Below are 21276 nucleotides of genomic sequence, written 5' to 3' on the forward strand. Positions count from 1 at the left end.
CCAGGAGGCACCAGCTGCACCTCCTGCAGGTGGGCAGCAACAAATTCCTCCCAAAATTCAAAACATTCCCCCCAAAATTCTGCCCCAAATCCCCCAAATTCTGCTCAAAATTCTGCCCAAAAATCACAAAGTTCCGCCAAAATTCTCAAAGTTCTGCCTAAAATTCCTCCCAAAATCCCTTCCAAAATTCCAATATTTCCTCCCAAAGTTCCTCCCAAAATTCCATCCCAAAATCTCTCCCAGAATTTCTTCCCAAAATTCTTAAAGTTCTCCCCAAAATTCCTCCCGAAATTGCCCCAAAAATCGCAAAGTTCTTCCCAAAATCCCTTCTCAAAATCTCCAAAGTTCCTCCAAAATTCCTTCCCAAAATTCTCACATTCTTCCCCAAATCATCCCCACATTCCTCCCAAAATTCCCGGATCATTTTGGGCTCATTCTGGGCTCCTTCCCAGCTCATTTTGGGATAATTTTAGGATCATTTTGGGCTCATTTTGGGCTCATTCTGGGATAATTTTGGGCCCATTTTGGGCTCATTCTGAGCTCATTTTGGGCTCATTCTGGGATAATTTTGGGCTCATTCTGAGCTCATTTTGGGCCCATTTTGGGCTCATTCTGGGCCCATTTTGGGCTCATTTTGGGCCCATTCTGGGCCCATTTTGGGCCCATTTTGGGCTCATTCCCAAGGAATTTGGGGCCCATTTTGGGCTCATTCCAGGGAGTTTGGGGCCCATTTTGGGCTCATTCCCAGGGAATTTGGGGCTCATTCTGAGCTCATTTTGGGATAATTTTAGGATCATTTTGGGCTCATTCCCAGGGAGTTTGGGGCCCATTTTGGGCTCATTCCCAGGGAATTTGGGGCTCATTCTGGGCCCATTTTGGGCCCATTCCCAGGGAGTTTGGGGCTCATTCTGAGCTCATTTTGGGATAATTTTAGGATCATTTTGGGCTCATTCCCAGGGAGTTTGGGGCCCATTTTGGGCCCATTCCCAGGGAGTTTGGGGCTCATTTTGGTCCCATTCCCAGGGAGTTTGGGGGCTCCCTGCTGCCCCCCAGCCCGCGGCGCTTCCTGGCCCTGCTGGCCCGCCTGCTCGGCGCCTTCGTGGCCAGGAGGCACCAGCTGCACCTCCTGCAGGTGGGCACCAACATTCCTCACAGCATGCACAACATTCCCCCCAAAATTCTGCCCCAAATCCCCCAAATTCTGCTCAAAATTCCCCCCGAAAATCACAAAGTTCTGCCCAAAATTCTCAAAGTTCCGCCTAAAATTCCTTCCCAAAATTCCTTCTCAAAATCGCCAAAGTTCCTCCCAAAATTCCAAAGTTTCCTCAAAATTCTGCCCAAAATTCACAAAGTTCCCCCCAAAATTCTCAATGTTCTGCCTAAAATTTATCACAATATTCCTTTCACAAAATTCCCAAAGTTCTCCCTAAAATTCCTCCCAAAATTCCTTCTCAAAAACTCCAAAGTTCCTCTCAAAATTCCTCCCAAAATTCCAAAGTTCTGCTCAAAATTCCCCCCAGAATTCTCAAAGTTCTGCCCAACGTCCTCAAAGTTCTGCCTAAAATTCCTCCCAAAATTCCCTCTCAAAATCGCCAAAGTTCCTCCCAAAATTCCTCCCAAAATTCCAAAAGTTTCCTCAAAATTCCCCCCAAAATTCCCAACGTTCCGCCCAAAATCCCATCTCCAAAATTCACAAAGTTCTGCCTAAAATTCATCCCAAAATCCCTTCCCAAAATTCTCAAAGTTCCGTCCCAAAATTCCCCCCAAAATCCCCAAGTTCTGCCCCAAAAAATTCCTCCCGAAATTCCCAAAGTTCCGCCCAAACTTCCCCCCAAAATTCTCAAAGTTCTGCCTAAAATTCCTCCCAAAATTCCTTCTCAAAATCCCCAAAGTTCCTCCCAAAATTCCTTCCCAAAATTCCCAATTCTTCCCTCAAATTCTTCCCCAATTCCTTCTCAAAATTCTCAAAGTTCTGCCCAAAATTCCCCCCAAAATTCAGTCTCAAAATCCTAAAGTTCTTCCCAAAAATCCCTTCCCCAAATCCCCAAAGTTCCTCCCAAAATTCCTTCCCAAAATTCTCAATTCTTCCCCCAAATTCTTCTCAAATTCCTCCCAAAATCCTTTCCCAAAATTCCCAAGTTCTTTCCCAAATTCATCCCCAAATTTCTCCTGAAATTCCCAAATTCTTTCTCAAAATTCTTTCTCAAAATTCTTCCCCAAATTCCTCCCAAAATTCCCAATTCTTCCCCAAATTCTTCCCCAAAATTTCTCCCATAATTCCCAAATGTGCTCCAAAACCCAAAATTTTTCCAAAATCCTTCTCAACATCCCCAAATTTTCCATGAATATCCCCAAAATTCCCAAATTTTCCACGAATTACCCCCAAAATGCCCTCATTTTCTATGAATTTCCCCCAAAATTTCCATGAATTTCCCCCCAAAATCCCCAAATTTCCCCCAAATTTCCCTCTAAATTTCCAAATTTTCTATCAATTTCCCCCAAAATCCCCAATTTTCCACAAATTTCCCCCAAAATCCCAAATTTTCCATGAATTCCCCCAAATTTTCCACAAATTTTCCCCAAATCCCCAAATTTTCCATGAATTTTCCCCAAAATTCCCCCAATCCCCAAATTTTCCACAAATTTCCACCAAAATCCCCAAATTTTCCATAAATTTTCCCCAAAATTCCCAAATTTCCTCACAAATCCAAATTTTTCCACGAATTTTCCCCAAAATCCTCAAATTTTCCATGAATTCCCCCAAATTTCCCCCAAAATTCCCAAATTTTCCCCAAAATCCCCAATTTCCCTCAAAATCCTCACATTTTCCCCAGATTTTCTTCAAAATCCCCAAGTTTTCCCCAAATCCCCAAATTTTCCACAAATTTCCCTCTAAATTTCCATATTTTCCATGAATTCCCCCAAATTTTCCCCAAATTTCCCCCCAAAATCCCCAAATTTTCCACGAATTTCCCCCAAATTTCTGTCAAAATACCCAAATTTTCCACACATTTTCCCCAAATTTCCCCCCAAAATCCCCGAATTCCCCCAAATTTCCCGAATTCCCCCCAAAATCCCCAATTTTCCCTTTCCAGGAGGAATTTTCGGGCTGGCTCCAGGGCCCCCCCCCTGCAGCAATTCCCCTCTGCAACCTGCTCAGCTTCCACTGCCGGATCCCCGCCCAAAACCCCCAAAATCCCCAAATTCCCCACCAAAATCCGGGAATTCCCCACCAAAATCCGGGAATTCCCCACCAAAATCCCGAAATTCCGGAAAAAAAACCCCAAAATTCCTGGAAAAAAACCCCAAAAATCCTGGAAAAAACCCCAAAATTCCTGCGGAAAATTCAGAAATTCCTGAGGAAAATCCCGAAATTTGTGGGAAAAACCCCAAAATTTCTGGGAAAAACCCCGAAAATTGTGGGAAAAATTTTGGAATTTCTGGAAAAAACCCCAAAATTCCTGCGGAAAATTCAGAAATTCCTGAGGAAGATCCTGAAAATTGTGGGGAAAATCCTGAAATTTGTGGGGAAAACCCCAAAATTTTTGGGGAAAATCCTGGAATTTTTGGGGAAAGTGCGGAAAATTTGGGAATTTCCGGGGAGAATTTGGGAATTTTGGGGAGAGGCCCCGGAATGTTCTGGAATTCCGAGCGCGGCTGCTCTACGGGGACCCCCTGAGGAGCCTCCCCACGGACGTCGAGGTCACGGCGCACGGTGAGGGGAAAATGGGGAATTTGGGAAAATTTGGGGAAAAAGGGGGAAAATGGGGAGAATTGGGGGAAATTCGGGATTTCGGGGGGAAAATTGGGGAGAATTGGGGGAATTTTGGGGAATTTGGGGGAAAAATTGCTAATTTTGGGGGAACATTTTGTGAATTTTCGTCGGGAAATTGGGGGGAAATTGGGGAATTTGGGGGAAAATTGGGGAAAAAAATGGGAATTTTGGGGGAAATTGGGGAGAATCTGGGGAAAAATTGGGGGGAAATTGAGAAAAAATGGGGAGAATTGGGGAAAATTTGGAAAAATGGGGAAATTTTGGGGAAAAATGGGAATTTTGGGGGAAAACTGGGAGAATTTGGGGAATTTTGGGGGAAATTTGGGGGAAATTGGGAGAATTAGGGGAAAGATTGTGGAAAATTGGGGAAAAATTGGAGAAATTTGGGAAAAATTGGGGAAGAATTGGGCGAAATGGGAACTTGGAGGAAATTGGGGAAAATTTTGGGAATTTTGGGGAAAATTGGAGAAAATTTGAGGAATTGGGGAAAATTGGGAGAAATTTGGGGAAAATTGGGGGGGAAATTGGGAAAATTTGAGAAAAAATGGGGAAAAATCAGCGAAAAATTGGGGGAAAATCAGGGGAAATTGGGGAATTTTGGGGAAAAATGGGAATTTTGGGGGGAAAATTGGGGAGAATTGGGAAATTTTGGGGAATTTGGGGGAAAAATTGGGGGGAAAAATGGTAATTTTGATGAAAATGGGGGAAAATTGGGGGAAATTATGGGGGGAAATGGGAATTTTGATGAGAATTTGGGGAAAATGGAGGAAAATTGGGGGGAAATTAGGGAATTTTGGGGAAAAATTGGGGGGAAATCAGGGAAAAATTGAGGGAGAATGGGGGAAATTTTGGGAATTTTGGGGAATTTTGTGGGGGAAATTTGGGGAAAAATTGGAATTTTGGGAGAATTTGGGGGAAAATTGGGGAAAAATTGGAATTTTAGGGGGAAATTGGGGAGAATTTGGGGAAAAATTGGGAAAAATTTGGGTTGAATGGGGGGAAAATAAGAGAAAAATTGGGGGAAATTGAGAAAAAATGGGGGAAATTTGGGAAAAATGGGGAAACTTTGGGGAAAATTGGGAGAATTTGGGAATTTTGGGGAAAATCTGGGGGAAATTGGGAGATTTAGGGGAAAAATGAGGAAAATTGGGGAAAAATTGGAGAAAATTGGGAAAAAATGGGGGAAAATGGGAATTTTGGAGGAAAATTGGGGAAAATTTTGGGGATTTTGGGGAAAATTGGAGAAAATTTGGGGCATTGGGGAAATTTGGGGGAAAATTGGGGAAAATTTGGGGAAAAAATGGGAATTTTGGAGGAAAATCGGGGTGAATTGGGAGAAATTGGGATAAAATGTGGAAAATTGGGATAAAATGCGGAAAAAAATGGGAAAATTTCAGGAATTTTAGGGGGAAATTGGGGGAATTTGAGAAAAAATTGGGGAAATGGGAAAAATTGGGAATTTTGGAAAAAATGGGGGGAAAATTGGGGGGAAATTTGGGAAAATTTGGGGAAAATATGGGAAAACTTGGGAGAAAATTGGGGGAAAAATGGTAATTTTTACAAAAATTTGGGGAAATTTTGGGGGAAAACTGGGAAAATATTGGGAACTTTGGGGGGAAATTTGGGGAAAATTGGAGAAGAATTGGGGGGAAATAGGGAATAATTGGGGAAAAATCAGGAAAATTGGGGGAAATTGAAAATTTGGGAGAATTTGGGGAAAATTTGGGAAAAATTGGGAACAATTGGGAAAATTTTGGGGGGAAATTTTGGAAAAATTGGGGAAAACTTGGGAGAAAATCGGGGAAAAATTGGGGGAAAATGATAATTTTAGAAAAATTTGGGGAAATTTGGGGAAATTTTGGGGGAAACTGGGAAAATATCGGGAATTTTGGAGGGAAATTATCGGGAATTTTGGAGGGAAATTTGGGAAAAATTGGAGAAATTTGGGGGAAATTTGGGAGAATTTGGAGGGAAATTGGGAGAAATTTGGGGAAAATTGGGAAAGACTTGGGAAAATTGGGGGGAATTGAGGAAAATTTGAGAGAATTTGGGGGGAAATTGGGGAAAATTGGGCAAAAATTGGAAATTTGGGGGGAAATTGGGGAAAATTGGGGGGAAAATGGGAATTTTGACGAAGATTTGGGGGAAATTGGGGAAAATGGGGGAAATTGGGAATTTTGGGGAAAACTGGGGGAAAATTGATAAAAATGGGGAAAAATAATGGAAAAAATTGGGTAAATTTGGGGAAAATGGGAATTTTGGGGAAAAATTGGAAAGAATTGGGAAAAATTTGGGGGAAATTGGGGAGAATCGGGGAAAAATCAGGGAAATGGGGAATTTTGGGGGGAAATTGGGAAAAAGTTAGGGAAAAATGGGGATTCTGGGGGAAAATTGGGGGAGGAATTTGGGGGGAAATTGGGGAAAATTTGGAAAAACTGGGGGAAATTGGAGAAAAATGGGGAAAAAATTGGGAATTTTGGGGGAAAACTTGGGAAAATTTTGGGGGGAATTGGGGAAAAATTGGGGAAAAATTGGTGGAAATTGGGGAAGAATTGGGAATTTTGGGGGGAAATTGGGAATATTTTGGGGGGGGAAATTTGGGAATTTTGGGGGAAATGGGGGAAAATGTTCCCTGGTTTTTTCCCTGTTTTTTTTTCCCATTTTCCTTGTTTTTTCCCCAATTTTCCCCACTGTTTTTCCCCATTATTTCCCCATTTCCCCCATTTATTTTCCCCATTATTTCCCCATTTCTTTTCCCCATTTCCCCCATTTTTCCCCATTGTTTTTCCCCATTGTTTTCCCATTTTTCCCCATTATTTTCCCATTTTTCCCCCATTGTTTTTCCCCATTATTTCCCCCTTCTTTCCCCATTTTTTCCCGTTTTTTTCCCTGTTTTTTCCCCCATTATTTCCCCAATTCCCTCCATTTCTTTTCCCCATTATTCCCCATTATTCCCCCATTATTCCCCCATTTTTCCCCATTTCCCTCCATTTTTCCCCACTGTTTTTCCCCATTATTTCCCCCCATTTATTTCCCCGGTTTTTTCCCCTTTTTTTCCCCATTATTTCCCCATTTCCCCCCATTTATTTTCCCTGGTTTTTTTCCCCATTATTTCCCCATTTTCCCCATTTTTCCCCATTTTTTCCCCACTGTTTTTCCCCATTTTTTCCCCACTGTTTTTCCCCATTTTTTCCCCACTGTTTTTCCCCATTTTTTCCCCACTGTTTTTCCCCATTTTCCCCATTTTTCCCCACTGTTTTTCCCCATTTTTTCCCCACTGTTTTTCCCTATTTTCCCCATTTTTTCCCCATTTCCCCCATTTTTTCCCCACTGTTTTTCCCCATTTTTTCCCCATTATTTTCCCCATTTTTTCCCCATTTCCCCCATTCTTTCCCCACTGTTTTTCCCCATTTTCCCCATTATTTCCCCCATTATTCCCCCCAGGCGGTTCGGTGTCCCCGGGGCTGTTCCGGGCGCTCTCTCTGCCGCGGGCCCTGCGCGCCCTCGGCCGCCAGCATTCCCAGAATGTCCTGCAATTCCCACCGGGAACCGGCTGAGAACGGCGGGGATGGAACGGAATTCCCAGAAATCCTGGAATTCCTGACGGAAATGGGGTGAAATGTTTGGGATTTGGGGTTTTTGGGGTCGAAATTCCAGGAAAAATCCAGGAATTTGGGGGGGTTTTTGGGATGCAGATTGCAACATTTTAGGAAAAATCTGGGAATTTTTGGGGTTTGGGATGGAAATTCTTGGGAAATCCTGGAATTCTCAGCGGGAACGGAGAGGAATTCCCAGAAAATCCTGGAATTCCCAACGGGAATGGGGTGAAATGTTTGGGAATTGGGGTTTTTGGGGTCGAAATTCCAGGAAAAATCCAGGAATTTGGGGGGGTTTTTGGGATGCAGATTGCAACATTTTAGGAAAAATCTGGGAATTTGGGGGTTTGGGATGGAAATTCTTGGGAAATCCTGGAATTCCCAGCGGGAACGGAGAGGAATTCCCAGAAAATCCTGGAATTCCCGACGGAAATGGGGTGAAATGTTTGGGAATTGGGGTTTTTGGGGTTGAAATTCCAGGAAAAATCCGGGAATTTGGGGGGGTTTTTGGGATGCAAATTCCAACATTTTAGGAAAAATCTGGGAATTTTGGGGGTCAAACTTTGGGATTTGGGGGTTTGGCAGGGAAATTCTTGGGAAATCCTGGAATTCCCAGTGGGAATGGAGAGGGATTCCTGGGAAATCCTGGAATTCCCAATGGAAATGGGGTGAAAACGGCGGGATTTGGGGTTTTGGGATGGAAATTCTGGGGGAAATTGGGGGAAATCTGGGAAGTTTGGGAGGTTTTTGGGATGGAAACTCCAGAATTCCAGGAGAAATCTGGGAATTTTGGGGTCAAACTTTGGGATTTGGGGTTTTTGGGATTGAAAATGTGGGAAAAAATCTGGGAATTTTGGGGGTAAAACTTTGGGATTTGGGAAAGAATCCCAGAAAATCCTGGGATTCCCGGCAAGAATGGAGAGGGATTCCCGGGAAATCCTGGAATTCCCAACGGGAACCAGCTGAGAACGGTGGGAATGGGAGGGAAAATCCGGAATTTCCAAAAAATTCTGGAGATTTTGGGTTAAATTTTGGGATTTGGGGGTTTTGGGTGGAAATTCTTGGGAAATCCTGGAATTCCCAGTGGGAACGGAGCTCGATTCCCAAAATATCCTGGAATTCCCAATGGAAACGGGGTGAAAATGGCGGGAATGGAACGGAATTCCCAAAAAATCCTGGAATTCCCAGAGGGAACGGAGAGGAATTCCCAGGAAATCCTGGAATTCCCAACGGAAATGGGGTGAAATGTTTGGGATTTGGGGTTTTTGGGGTTGAAATTCCAGGAAAAATCCGGGAATTTGGGGGGGGTTTTTGGGATGCAGATTGCAACATTTTAGGAAAAATATGGGAATTTTGGGGGTCAAACTTTGGGATTTGGGGGTTTGGGATGGAAATTCCTGGGAAATCCTGGAATTCCCGGCGGGAACGGAGAGCAGTGCCTGGGAAATCTTGGAATTCCCAACGGAAATGGGGTGAAAACGGCGGGATTTGGGGTTTTGGGATGGAAATTCTGGAGGAAATTGGGGGAAATCTGGGAATTTGGGGTTGTTTGGGATGGAAATTTTGGAATTCCAGGAGAAATCTGGGAAGTTTGGGGTCAAACTCTGGGATTTGGGGGTTTTTGGGATTGAAATTGTGGGAAAAAATCTGGGAATTTTGGGGGTAAAACTTTGGGATTTGGGAAGGAAATTCCCAGAAAATCCTGGGATTCCCGGCAGGAATGGAGAGCGATTCCCGGGAAATCCTGGAATTCCCAACGGAAATGGGGTGAAAACTTTGGGATTTGGGGTTTTTGGGGTCGAAATTCCAGGAAAAATCTGGCAATTTTGGAGCTGTTTGGGATGGAAATTTTGGAATTCCAGGAGAAATCTGGGAATTTTGGGGTAAAACTTTGGGATTTTGGGAGATTTGCAGTCAAAATTCTGGGAAAAATTGGGAGAAATCTGGGAAGTTTTGGCGTTTTTGGGATGAAAATTGGAAGATTCCTGGAAAAATCCAGGAATTTTGGGGTCAGACTTTTGGGATTTGGGGGGTTTTGGGGACAGAATTCCAGGAAAAATCTGGGAATTTTGGGATTGAACTTTGGGATTTTGGGGGCCTTGGGATTCTGGGGGAAATCTGGGAATTTTGGGGCTTTTGGGTTCAGAATTCCAGGAAAAATCTGGGAATTTTGGGGTCAAACTTTTGGGATTTGGGGATTTTGGGATTGGGATTCAGGGAGAAATCCAGGAATTTTGAGGATAAAAGTTTGGGGATTTGGGGTTTTTGGGACGGAAGTTGCCAGGAAATCCTGGAATTCCTGGCGGGAACGGGGTGAAAATGGCGGGAATGGGAATTTTGGGATTGGGATTCTGGGGAAATCTGGGAATTTGGGGGTCAAACTTTTGGGATTTGGGGATTTTTGGGATGGAAATTCCCAGAATATCCTGGAATTCCCGGCGGAAACCGAGAGGAATTCCCAGGAAATCCTGGAATTCCTGACGGAAATGGGGTGAAAATGGCAGGAATGGGAATTTTGGGATTGGGATTCTGGGAAAAAATCCAGGAATTTGGGGTTTTTTTTGGTGTCAGAGTTTGGGATTTGGGGGTTTTGGGATGGGAATTGTGGGAACAAATCCAGGAATTTTGGGATTAAACTTTGGGGATCTGGAGATGAAAATTCCCGGGAAATCCTGGAATTCCCGACGGGAACGGGGTGAAAATGGCAGGAATGGGAATTTTGGGATTGGGATTCTGGGAAAAATCCAGGAATTTTGGGGATAAAAGTTTGGGATTTGGGAGATTTGGGGTCAGAATTCCAGGAAAAAATCCGGGAATTTTGGGGTCAACTGTTGAGATTTTGGGTTTTTGGGATGGAAATTCCCAGAAAATCCTGGAATTCCTGGCAGGAACGGGGTGAAAATGGCGGGAATGGGAGAGAAATTATGGAATTTCCAAAAAAATCTGGGAATTTTGGGGTCAAACTTTGGGATTTCGGGGTTGTGGGATTGGGATTCTGGGGAAAATCTGGGAATTTCGGGGGTTAAATGTTGGGATTTGGGGGTTTTGGGATGGAAATTCTGGGGAAAATTGGGAGAAATCTGGGAAGTTTTGGGGGTTTTTGGGATGAAAATTGCAAGATTCCAGGAAAAATCCGGGAATTTTGGGGCCAAACTTTTGGGATTTGGGGCTTTTGGGGTCAGAATTCCAGGAAAAATCTGGGAATTTTGGGGTCAAACTTTTGGGATTTGGGGGATTTGGGGATGAAAATTCCCAGAATATCCTGGAATTCCTGGCAGGAACGGGGTGAAAATGGCGGGAATGGGATCGGAATTCCCAAAAATCCTGGAATTCCCAGCAGGAATGGAGAGGGATTCCCAGGAAATCCTGGAATTCCCAGTGGGAACGGAGCGGGATTCCCGGGAAATCCTGGAATTTCCAATGGAAATGGGGTGAAAATGGCGGGATTTGGGGTTTTGGGATGGAAATTTTGGGGAAAATCCTGGAATTTTGGGGGTTTTTGGGATGAAAATTCTGGTGTTCCGGGAAAAATCTGGGAATTTTGGGATTGAACATTGGGATTTGGGGGTTTTGGACTTGGGATTCTGGGGGAAATCTGGGAATTTTGGGGCTTTTGGGTTCAGAATTCCAGGAAAAATCTGGGAATTTTGGGGTCCAACTTTGGGATTTGGGGATTTTTGGGATGGAAATTCCCAGAATATCCTGGAACTCCCGGCGGAAACCGAGAGGAATTCCCAGAAAATCCTGGAATTCCCGACAGAAATGGGGTGAACATGGCGGGAATGGGAATTTTGGGATTGGGATTCTGGAATTCCTGGAGAAATCTGGGAATTTTGGGGTTAAACTTTGGGATTTGGGATGGAAATTCCCAGGAAATCCTGGAATTCCCAGCAGGAATGGGGTGAAAACTTTGGGATTTGCAGGTTTTGGGATTGAAATTCTGGAATTCCTGGGGAAAAAATCTGGGAATTTTGGGGTCAAACTTCGGCTTTTTGGGAGTTTTTGGGGTCAAAATTCCAGGAAAAATCTGGGAATTTGGGATTGAACTTTGGGGGTTTTGGGGATGAAAATTCCCACAAAATCCTGGAATTCCCAACAGAAATGGGATGGAAATAGCGGGAATGGGAGGGAAATTCTGGAATTTCCAAAAAATTCTGGGAATTTTGGGGTCAAACTCTGGGATTTGGGGGTTTGGGATTCTGGGAAAAATCTGGGAATTTTGGGGGTCGTGGGTTCAGAATTCCAGGAGAAATCCGGGAATTTTGTGATCAGACTTTGGGATTTGGCGGAATTTGGGATGGAAATTCCAGAATTCCAGGAAAAATCTGGGAATTTTGGGGTCAAACTTTGGGATTTTGGGGGTTTTGGGATTGAGGTTTTCAATAAAAAATGGGAATTAAAAAATTCCAAACTTCTCTGTGTCCTGTTTTTGTTGTTTTTAAATTTAGATTCTTGATTATCAGTTATTGATTATCGATTATTGGTTATTGATTTTGGGGGTTTTTTGGGGTGGAATTTGGGATTTTTGGGAGGGATTTGGGGATTTCTTTAGAGGGATTTTTGGGTGGGTTTTTTTTGGGGTTATTTTGTGGAATTTGGGATTTTTTTGTGGGATTTTTGAGGTTTTTTTTTCTGGGTTTTGGGGATTTTTTTTGTGGGATCTTTTTGGTTTTTCGTGGGATTTTTTAATGGGATTTTTGGGGTTTTTGAGGTGGGATTTGGGATTTTTTTTTTGTGGAATTTGAAGATTTTTGGTGGCATTTTTTGTGGGATTTTTGGGATTTTGGGGATTTTTTTGGGGGGATTGGGCTTTCCTTTGGGATTTTTTGGGGGTTTTTGTGGGATTTGGGATTTTTTTGGTGGGATTTTTTTGGATGGCATTTTTAATGGTTTTTTTTTCTGTGTGATTTGGGTATTTTGGGTGGGATTTTGGCTTTTTTTTGTGGGATTTGGGATATTTTTGGGTGGGACTTTTGGGGTTTTTGGGTGGGATTTGGGATTTTTTTGTGGGATTTTGGGTTTTTTTGTGTTTATTTTTATTTTCTGGAAGAATTCCCACCCAGATGGGCCGGAGCCGCCGTTCCCGCAGGATTTCCATCCCGCTGCGTTTGGGGAATTCTGGGAATGTTGGGAATGGCTGGGTCCGATCCCTGCCTCAGTTTCCCTTGGGAATTCCAGGGTTCCGACAGGTTCCCAACCCCATTCCCAATGATCCCATTCCCAATGATCCCATTCCCAGTTCCCCAGGGCCCATTCCCAGTTATCCCAACCCCATTCCCAGTTTCCATTCCCGCTATTCTGGCCCCAATCCCGGTTCCCAAATCCCATTCCCAGTATTCCCAATTCCCAGTATCCCATTCCCATTCCCAGTTCCCATTCCCAGTTCCCATTCCCCATTCCCATTCCCAGTTCCCCATTCCCATTCCCAGTTCCCCATTCCCAGTATCCCATTCCCATTCCCAGTATCCCATTCCCAGTATCCCAGCCCCACTCCTGGTTCCCATTCCCAGTTCCCCATTCCCAGTTCCCAATCCCTTTCCCCATTCCCCAGGCCCCATTCCCGATATCCCAATCCCATTCCTGATTGTCCCAGCCCCATTCCCAATCATCCCAGTCCCATTCCTGTTCCCATTCCCAGTTCCCGATATCCCCGTTCCCATTCTCCATTCCTAATCCCGTTCCTGCTCCTGATATCCCAGCCCCATTCCCAATATCCCATTCCCAGTTCCAAATCCCATTCCCGGTTTCCATTCCCAACATTCCAAACTCATTCCCAATTCCCAGTTCCCATTCCCAGTTTCCAGTCCCATTCCCGATCATCCCAATGTCATTCCCACTTCCCATTCCCAATATTCTGGCCCCAGTCCCAGTTCCCAGTTTCCATTCCCAATTTCCCAATCAAATTCCCAACAATCCCAACCCCATTCCCAGTATCCCGATACCCCAGTTCCCATTCTCCATTCCCAATCCCCTTCCTGTTCCTGATCCCAATTCCCAGTTCCCATTCCCAGTATCCCATTCCCCGTTACCCCAACCCCATTCCCGACATTCCAGTCTCATTCCTGTTCCCAATCCCATTCCCAATCCCAATCCCATTCCTGATTGTCCCGGCCCCATTCCCACTTCCCATTCCCTGTTACCCCAATCCCATTCCCAATATTCCAACACCATTCCCAATATTCCAACCCCATTCCCGTTCCCACTCCTCATTCCCAACCCCATTCCCAGTTATCCCAACCCCATTCCTGGCCCCATTCCCTACATCCCCTCCCCATTTTTGGTTCCCAATCCCATTCCCAGTTATCCCATTCCCATTTTCCATTCCCATCCCCGATATCCCATTCCCAGATCCTATTCCCGATTATCCCAATCCCATTCCTGATATCCCATTTCCCAATCAAATTCCCAATATTCCAACCCCAGCCCCATTCCCATTCCCAATCCCATTCCCAGTATCCCGGCCCCACTCCCGGTCCCCATTCCCAGTGATCCCAACCCCATTCCTGATTATCCCGGCCCCATTCCCAGTTCCCAACCCTGTTCCCAGTTATCCCAGTCCCATTCCCAGTTCCCATTCCCGATATTCTGGCCCCAGTCCCGATGATCCCAACCCCATTCCCGCTTTCCCGTCCCGATCCATTCCTGGTTTTCCATCCCATTCCCGGTTTTCCCGTTCCCTTTCCCGTTTTTCCCCATAACCAATCCCATATCCCCATTCCCGGTTTCCCCTCCGTCCCTATTCCCAGTTTTCCATCCCGTTCCCATCCCCATTCCCAGTCTTTCCCATTCCCGGTTTTCCATCCCTTTCCAGTCATTCCCAGGGCCCCCATTCCCGATTTCCCCGTTCCCATTCCCATTCCCATTCCCGTTTTTTTCCCATTCCCATTCCTGTTTTTTCCCCCATTCCCGGTTTTTTTCCCCATTCCTGATTTTCCCCATTCCCGGTTTTCCCCATTCCCATTCCCATTCCCTTTTTTTTTCCCGTTCCCATTCCCTGTGTTTCCCATTCCCGGTTTACCCATTCCCATTTTTTCGCATTCCCGTTTTTTTTTCCCATTCCCGGTTTTCCATCCCATTCCCATTCCTGGTTTCCCCATTCCTGTTTTTTCCCCATTCCCGGTTTTCCCCGTTCCCGTTATTCCCGTTGTTCCCGGTTCTCCCTCCATTCCCATTCCCGGTTTTCTCGGTTTTTGCCGTTGTTCCCAGTTTTCCATCCCCATTCCCGGTTTCCCATTCCCGGTTTTCCGCGCATTCCCGTTGTTCCTGGCTGTGGACGCTGCCGGTTTCCCATCCATTCCCGGTTTCCCGTTCCCGGTTTTTCCCGTTCCCGTTGTTCCCGGTTTCCCATCCCCATTCCTGCTTTCCCATTCCCGGTTTTCCCTCCGTTCCCGGTTTTCCCGGTTTCCCCGCATTCCCGGTTTTTCCCGTTCCCGTTCCCGTTCCCGTTCCCGTTCCCATCCCCGTTCCCGCTGTTCCCATCCATTCCCGGGTTTTCCCCGTTTCCCCCGCATTCCCGCTGTTCCCATCCATTCCCGGTTTCCCCTCCCCATTCCCGGTTTTTCCCGGTTTTTCCCGGTTTTTCCCGGTTTTTCCCGGTTTTTCCCGGTTTTTCCCCGCATTCCCGCTGTTCCCGCTGTTCCCATCCATTCCCTGGTTTTCCCGGTTTCCCATCCGTTCCCGGTTTTCCCCGTTCCCGTTCGCGGTTTTTCCCGCTGTTCCCATCCGTTCCCGGTGTTTTGTTCCCGGTTTCCCATCCGTTCCCGGTTTTCCCCGCTGTTCCCGGTTTTTCCCGTTCCCGTTCCCGCTGTTCCCATCCCCATTCCCGGTTTTTTGTTCCCGGTTTCCCATCCGTTCCCGTTCCCGCTGTTCCCATCCCCGTTCCCGGTTTTTCGTCCCCGGCTTTTCCCGTTGTTCCCATCCGTTCCCGGTTTTCCCCGCTGTTCCCGGTTTCCCATCCGTTCCCGGTTTTTCGTTCCCGGTTTTTCCCGTTGTTCCCGCTGTTCCCGGCCGCAGCCGCGGGCGGAGCCGCCCCCGGGGCCGCCCCCGGAGCCGCCGCCGCCGCCGCAGCGCCATGTACGGTACGGGACGGGAAACGCCGGGCTGGGAGCGGGATGGGAAACACCGGGGTGGGAACGGGATAAACACCGGGATAACACCGGGATAACACCGGGATAACACCGGGATAACACCGGGATAACACCCGGGATCGGCCCCGGGATCGGCGCCGGGAGCTGCGGGAGCGCGGCCCCGGCCCCGCCCCGGCCCCGCCGCCCGAGCATCCCCGGAGCCACCCCGAAAGCACCGGGGGGGACCCGAAACCACCGGGAAACCCCAAATCCCCGAGAAACCCCGAATTCTGTGGGGTGGGACCGGTCCGGGGACCCCAAAAACCCCCGGGGGGACCCCAAAAAATCACCGGGAGGGACCCGAAATCCCCAGGAAACCCCGAAATCACCGGGGGGGACCCAAAAATACCGGGAGGGACCCGAAATCCTCGGGAGGGACCCCAAAAACACCAGGAAACCCCGAAATCCTCGGGAAACCCCAAATTCTGTGGGGTGGGACCGGTCTGGGGACCCCAAAAACCCCCGGGGGATCCTAAAAATACCGGGAGGGCCCCAAAATCACCGGGAATGACCCCAAAAACACCGGGAGCGACCCGAAAACCCCCAGGGGACCCAAAAAACACCAGCAGGGACCCCAAAAACCCCGGGAGGGACCAAAAAACACCGGGAAACCCCAAAATCTGTGGGGTGGGACCGGTCTGGGGACCCCAAAACCCCCGGGAGGGACCCGAAATCACTGGAAAACCCCAAAACTGTGGGGTAGGAGCGGTTTGGGGACCCCAAAACCAGAGGGAAACCCCAAAATCCCCGGGAGGGACCCCAAACATCACCGAGAAACCCCAAAATCCCCAAGAAACCCCAAAATTTTCGGGATGGGACCGGTTTGGGGACCCCAAAATCCCCAGGAAACCCCAAAATCCCTGGGTAACCCCAAAATTTATGGGGTTGGATTGGTTTGGGGACCCCAAAATCCCCGGGAAACCCCGAAATCCTGAGAAACCCCCAAATTCTTGGGGTGGGACCGGTTTGGGGACCCCAAAATCGCTGGGAGGGACCCCAAAATCCCCAGGAAACCCAAAATTTATGGGGTGGGATTGGTTTGGGGACCCCAAAACCAGAGGGAAACCCCGAAATCCCCGGGAGGGACCCCAAACATTGCCGGGAAACCCCGAAATCCCCGATGGACCCCAAAATTTTTGGGGTGGGACCGGTTTGGGGACCCCAAAATCACTGGGAGGGACCCCAAAATCCCCAGGAAACCCCAAAATTTATGGGGTGGGATTGGTTTGGGGACCCCAAAAACCCCGGGAAACCCCAAAATCCCCAAGAAACCCCAAAATTTATGGGGTGGGATTGGTCTGAGAATGCCAAAATCCCCGGGAAACCCCAAAATTTATGGGGTAGGATCAGTTTAGGGAAAATCCCCCCAAAATCCCCAGGAAACCCCAAAATTTATGGGGTGGAACCGGTTTGGGGTCTGGAAACCCCAAATTGTTGGGATTTTGGGGGGATTTTGGGGTTTTTTGGGAAATGGAACATCCCCAGGGAAAATCCATCGGGATTTGGGTTTTTTGTTGGGATTTAGGGGTTTTTTTTGGTGAGATTTTGGGGTTTTTTTTAATGGGATTTCAGGGTTTTTTTTTTTTTTTTTGTGGGATTTGGGGTTATTTGTGGAATTATTGGATTTTTTTGAGGGATTTGGGTTTTTTTTTTGTGGGATTTGCTGGTTTTTTGAGGGATTTTTGGGGTTTTTGTGGGATTTTGGGGTTATTTGTGGGGTGAGAATAGAAAATCCCGCCGGATTTAGGTTTTGGGTTTTTTTCTTTTTTTTTTGGTGGGATTTTTTAGGGTTTTTTTGGGTGGGATTTGGGGTTATTTGTGGGGTGGCAAGTTCCCTAAGGATGGGGCCAAATCCAGGGAATTTTTGGCCAAATTTTTGGGTTTTTTGGGGCCAAATCCAGGGATTTGGGGTCTGAACTCCAGGATTTTGGGGTCAAATTTGGGGATTTTGGGGTCAAATGCAGGATTTTGTACCCTAATTCCAGGATTTTGGGTCCAAATCTGGGGATTTTGGGTCCGAACTCCAGGATTTTGGAGTCGAATTTGGGGATTTTAGGGCCAAATCCTGTGATTTTGGGGCAGAATCAGGGGATTTTGGGGCTTAATTTGGGAATTTTGGTGCCAAATCTTGGGGTTTTGGGGTCGAATCCCAGGAATTTGGGGCCAAATCCGGAGATTTTGGGGCTGAATCTGGGGTTTGGGGGGCTCAATTCTGGGGTTTTGGGGCCAAATTTGGGGTTTTGGGGCCAAATCTAGGGGTGTTTAGGCTGAACTTGGGGATTTTGGGGCCAAATTTGGGGATTTTGGGGCTGAATCTTGGGATTTTGGGGTCAAATTCCAGGATTTTGGGGCTGAATCTTGGGATTTTGGGGGTGAATTCTGTGATTTTGGAGCTGAATTCTATGATTTTTGGGGCTGGTTTCTGGGATTTTGGGGTCGAATTCAACTTTTGGGGGCCAAATTTGGGGCAGATTTTGTGATTTTGGGGACGAAGCCGAGGTTTTGGGGTGGAATCCGAGGATTTTGGTGGCTGATTCCGTGATTTTGGGGTCCAATCTGAGGTTTTGGGGCCGGATTCTGTGATTTTGGGGCCGAATCCAAGGTTTTGGGGCGGAGTCCGGGGATTTTGGTGCTGGATTCTGTGATTTTGGGGTCAAATCCGAGGTTTTGGGGCCAAATCCGGGCATTTTGGGCTGGATTCTGTGATTTTGGGGTCAAATCTGAGGTTTTGGGGCCAAATTCTGTGATTTGGGGGCCAAATTTGGGGCAGATTTTGTGATTTTGGGGCCGAATCCGAGGTTTTGGGGCAGAGTCCGGGGATTTTGGTGCTGGATTCTGTGATTTTGGGGCGGATTTTGTGATTTTGGGTCCAATCTGAGGTTTTGGGGCTGTACTCTGTGATTTTGGGGCAGAATCTGAGGTTTTGGGCCAGATTCTGTGATTTTGGGGTCAAATCCGAGGTTTTGGGGCTGAATCCAGGATTTTGGTGCTGGATTCTCTGATTTTGGGGTCGAATCTGAGGTTTTGGGGCGGAATCCGAGGTTTTGGAGCGGAATCCGAGGTTTTGGGGCGGAATCCGGGGATTTTGGGGCCGTCCCTAACGAGGAGCAGCTGGAGCAGCAGCTGGCGCCCTCCCCTCCCCCCTTTTGGGATTAAGGGGATTTGGGATTTGGGGATTTGGGGATTTTGGGAATCCCCGGCGACCTCTGAAATCCCGAATGTCCTTCCCGGAACTGGGGGCGGCAACGAGGGAGGGGGAACCCGACCCCAAACCCGAACCCCAAATGGGCCAAACCCCAAACCCTGAACCCCAAAACCCTGAACCCCAAACCCTGAACCCTGGATCCCGACCCCAAACCCGAACCCCAAATGGGCCCAAACCCAAACCCTGAACCCCAAATCCTGAAACCCAAATCCAGACCCCAAATGGGCCCAAACCCCAAACCCTGAACCCCAAATGGGCCAAACCCCAAACCCTGAACCCTGAACCCCAAACCCTGAACCCCAAACCCCAAATGGTCCCAAATCCCAAATCCCACATTCTCAATCCCAAATCCTGAATCCCAGACCCTGAATGGTCCCAGACCCCAAACCCTGAATCCTGAACTTCAAATCCTGAACTCCAAATTCCAAATCCTGAACCCTAACCCCAAATGGTCCCAAATCCTGAACCCCAAATCCTGAACCCCAAACCCAAAATCTGGAGTTTTGAACCCTGAATCCCACATCCCAAATGGTCCCAAATCCCGAATCCTGAACCTCAGATCCTGAACCCCAAACCCCAAATCTTCAATCCCAAATCCTGAACCCCAAATGGGCCTAAACTGCAAAACCCAAACCCCAAATCCTGAATCCCAAATCCCAAATGTTCCCTGAACCCCAAACCCCAAATCCTGAATCCCAAATCCCAAATGGTCCCAAATTCCAAATCCTGAATCCCAGACCCTGAATGGTCCCAGACCCCAAACCCTGAACCCCAAATCCTGAACCCCAAATCCCAAATCCTGGATCCTGAATCCCAAACCCCAAATCCTGAATTTTGAACCCTGAATCCCAAATCCCAAATGGTCCCAAATCCCGAATCCTGAACCTCAAACCCCAAATCCTCAATCCCAAAGCCTGAAAACCAAATCCTGGATCCTGACCCCAAATACCAAACCCCAAATGATCCCTGAACCCCAGACCCCAAATCCTCAACCCCAAATCCTGAACCCCAAATCCCAAATCCTGAATCCCAGACCCTGAATGGTCCCAGACCCCAAACCCTGAATCCTGAACTTCAAATCCTGAACTCCAAACCCCAAATCCCAAATCCTGAACCCCAAATCCCAAATCCCAAACGGTTCCAGATCCCAAATCCTGAACTGCAAATCCTGAACCCCAAACCCCAAATCCTGAACCCCAAACCCCAAATCCTGAACCCCAAACCCCAAATGGTCCCAAATCCTGAATCCCAGACCCTGAATGGTCCCAAATCCCGAATCCTGAACCCCAAACCCAAATCTGGAATTTTGACCCCTGAATCCCAAATCCCAAATGGTTCCCCAGTTTCCCCCAGATTTTCCCCTGACATTTCCAATATTTTCTCCGAACTTTTTTCCCTTTTTTTCCCCAAATTCCCCCAGATTTATCCCCGACATTTCCCATATTTTTTTCTGATTTTTTCTGATTTTTTTTTCTGATTTTTTCCCTGTATTTTCCCCAATTTTCCCCAATTTCCCCCGGATTTCCCTCAACATTTCCCATATTTTATCTGATATTTTTCCCTAATTTTTCTCTGATTTTCCCGTATTTTTCCCTGATTTCCCCTGATTTCCCCCAGATTTTCCCCTGACATTTCCCATATTTTTTCTGATTTTTTCCCCGTATTTTTCCCATATTTTCCCCAATTTTCCCTGGATTTTCCCTGACATTTCCTCTATTTTTTTTCTGATTTTTTTCTGAGTTTTTTTCCGTATTTTTCTTGTATTTTCCCCGATTTCCCCCAGATTTTCCCCCGACACTTCCCGTATTTTTTCTTATTTTTTCTGATTTTTTTCCGATATTTTTCTGATTTTTCTCTGAATTTTCTCTGATTTTTTCCCGTATTTACCCCAATTTTCCCCGATTTCCCCCGGATTTCCCTCAACATTTCCCATATTTTTTCTGATATTTTTCCCCAATTTTTCTCTGATTTTCCCATATTTTCCTTGATTTTCCCCAATGTTCCCCAGATTTTTCCCTGATATTTCCTGCATTTTTTCGATTTTTTTCCAGTGTTTTTCTGATTTTTTTTCTGATATTTTTCTGATTTTCCCTGATTTCCTCTGATTATTTTCTCTGTATTTCCCCAATTTCCCCCAGATTTCCCCCAACATTTCCCGCATTTTTTCTGATTTTTCTCTGATTTTTTCCTGATTTTTCTCTGATTATTTTCAGTATTTTCCCGTATTTTCCCCGATTTCCCCCGGATTTTCCCCTGACATTTCTGTTATTTTTTCTGATTTTTTTCCGATATTTTTCTCATTATTTTCTGTTTTTTTTTTATTTTTCCCTGATTTCCTGTGATTATTTTCTCTGTATTTCCCTGATTTCCCCCAGATTTTCCCCCAACATTTCCCATATTTTCTCTGATTTTTCTCTGATTTTTCTCTGTTTTTTCCCATATTTTCCCCGATTTTCCCCAATTTTCCCTGGATTTTCCCCCAACATTTCCCGTATTTTTTTCTGATTTTTCTCTGTTTTTTCTCTGATTTTTCTCTGATTTTTCTCTGATTTTCCTCTGATTTTTCTCTGTTTT

The 21276-nt window shown here is 46.3% G+C and overlaps 1 protein-coding gene and 1 long non-coding RNA gene across 6 annotated transcripts in view; both read left to right on the forward strand.

Annotated features, from left to right (window-relative positions):
- The first annotated feature begins 1029 nt into the window (after positions 1 to 1029).
- On the forward strand, positions 1030 to 11786 carry LOC135295777 (uncharacterized). Its single transcript, XR_010357842.1, has 3 exons — positions 1030 to 1132; positions 3096 to 3715; positions 7220 to 11786. It is a non-coding gene; the product is annotated as an uncharacterized LOC135295777 (long non-coding RNA).
- Positions 11787 to 15076: 3290 nt separating this feature from the next.
- Positions 15077 to 21276, forward strand: part of EFR3B (EFR3 homolog B) — a 316353-nt gene continuing 310153 nt past the window's right edge. The window contains exons 1-3 of one of the 5 annotated variants that reach the window (XM_064411514.1): positions 15077 to 15138; positions 15293 to 15304; positions 15365 to 15449. Coding sequence is in view for 1 of the 5 variants with exons in the window: in XM_064411510.1 (XP_064267580.1) it covers positions 15443 to 15449 (7 nt within the window). In the remaining 4 variants the exon portion in view is untranslated. The other 4 variants (XM_064411510.1, XM_064411515.1, XM_064411516.1 and 1 more) reach the window with 4 other exon arrangements.

This window comes from Passer domesticus, chromosome 3 (genome assembly GCF_036417665.1).
Source record: "Passer domesticus isolate bPasDom1 chromosome 3, bPasDom1.hap1, whole genome shotgun sequence".
Classification (NCBI taxonomy): Eukaryota; Metazoa; Chordata; class Aves; order Passeriformes; family Passeridae; genus Passer; species Passer domesticus.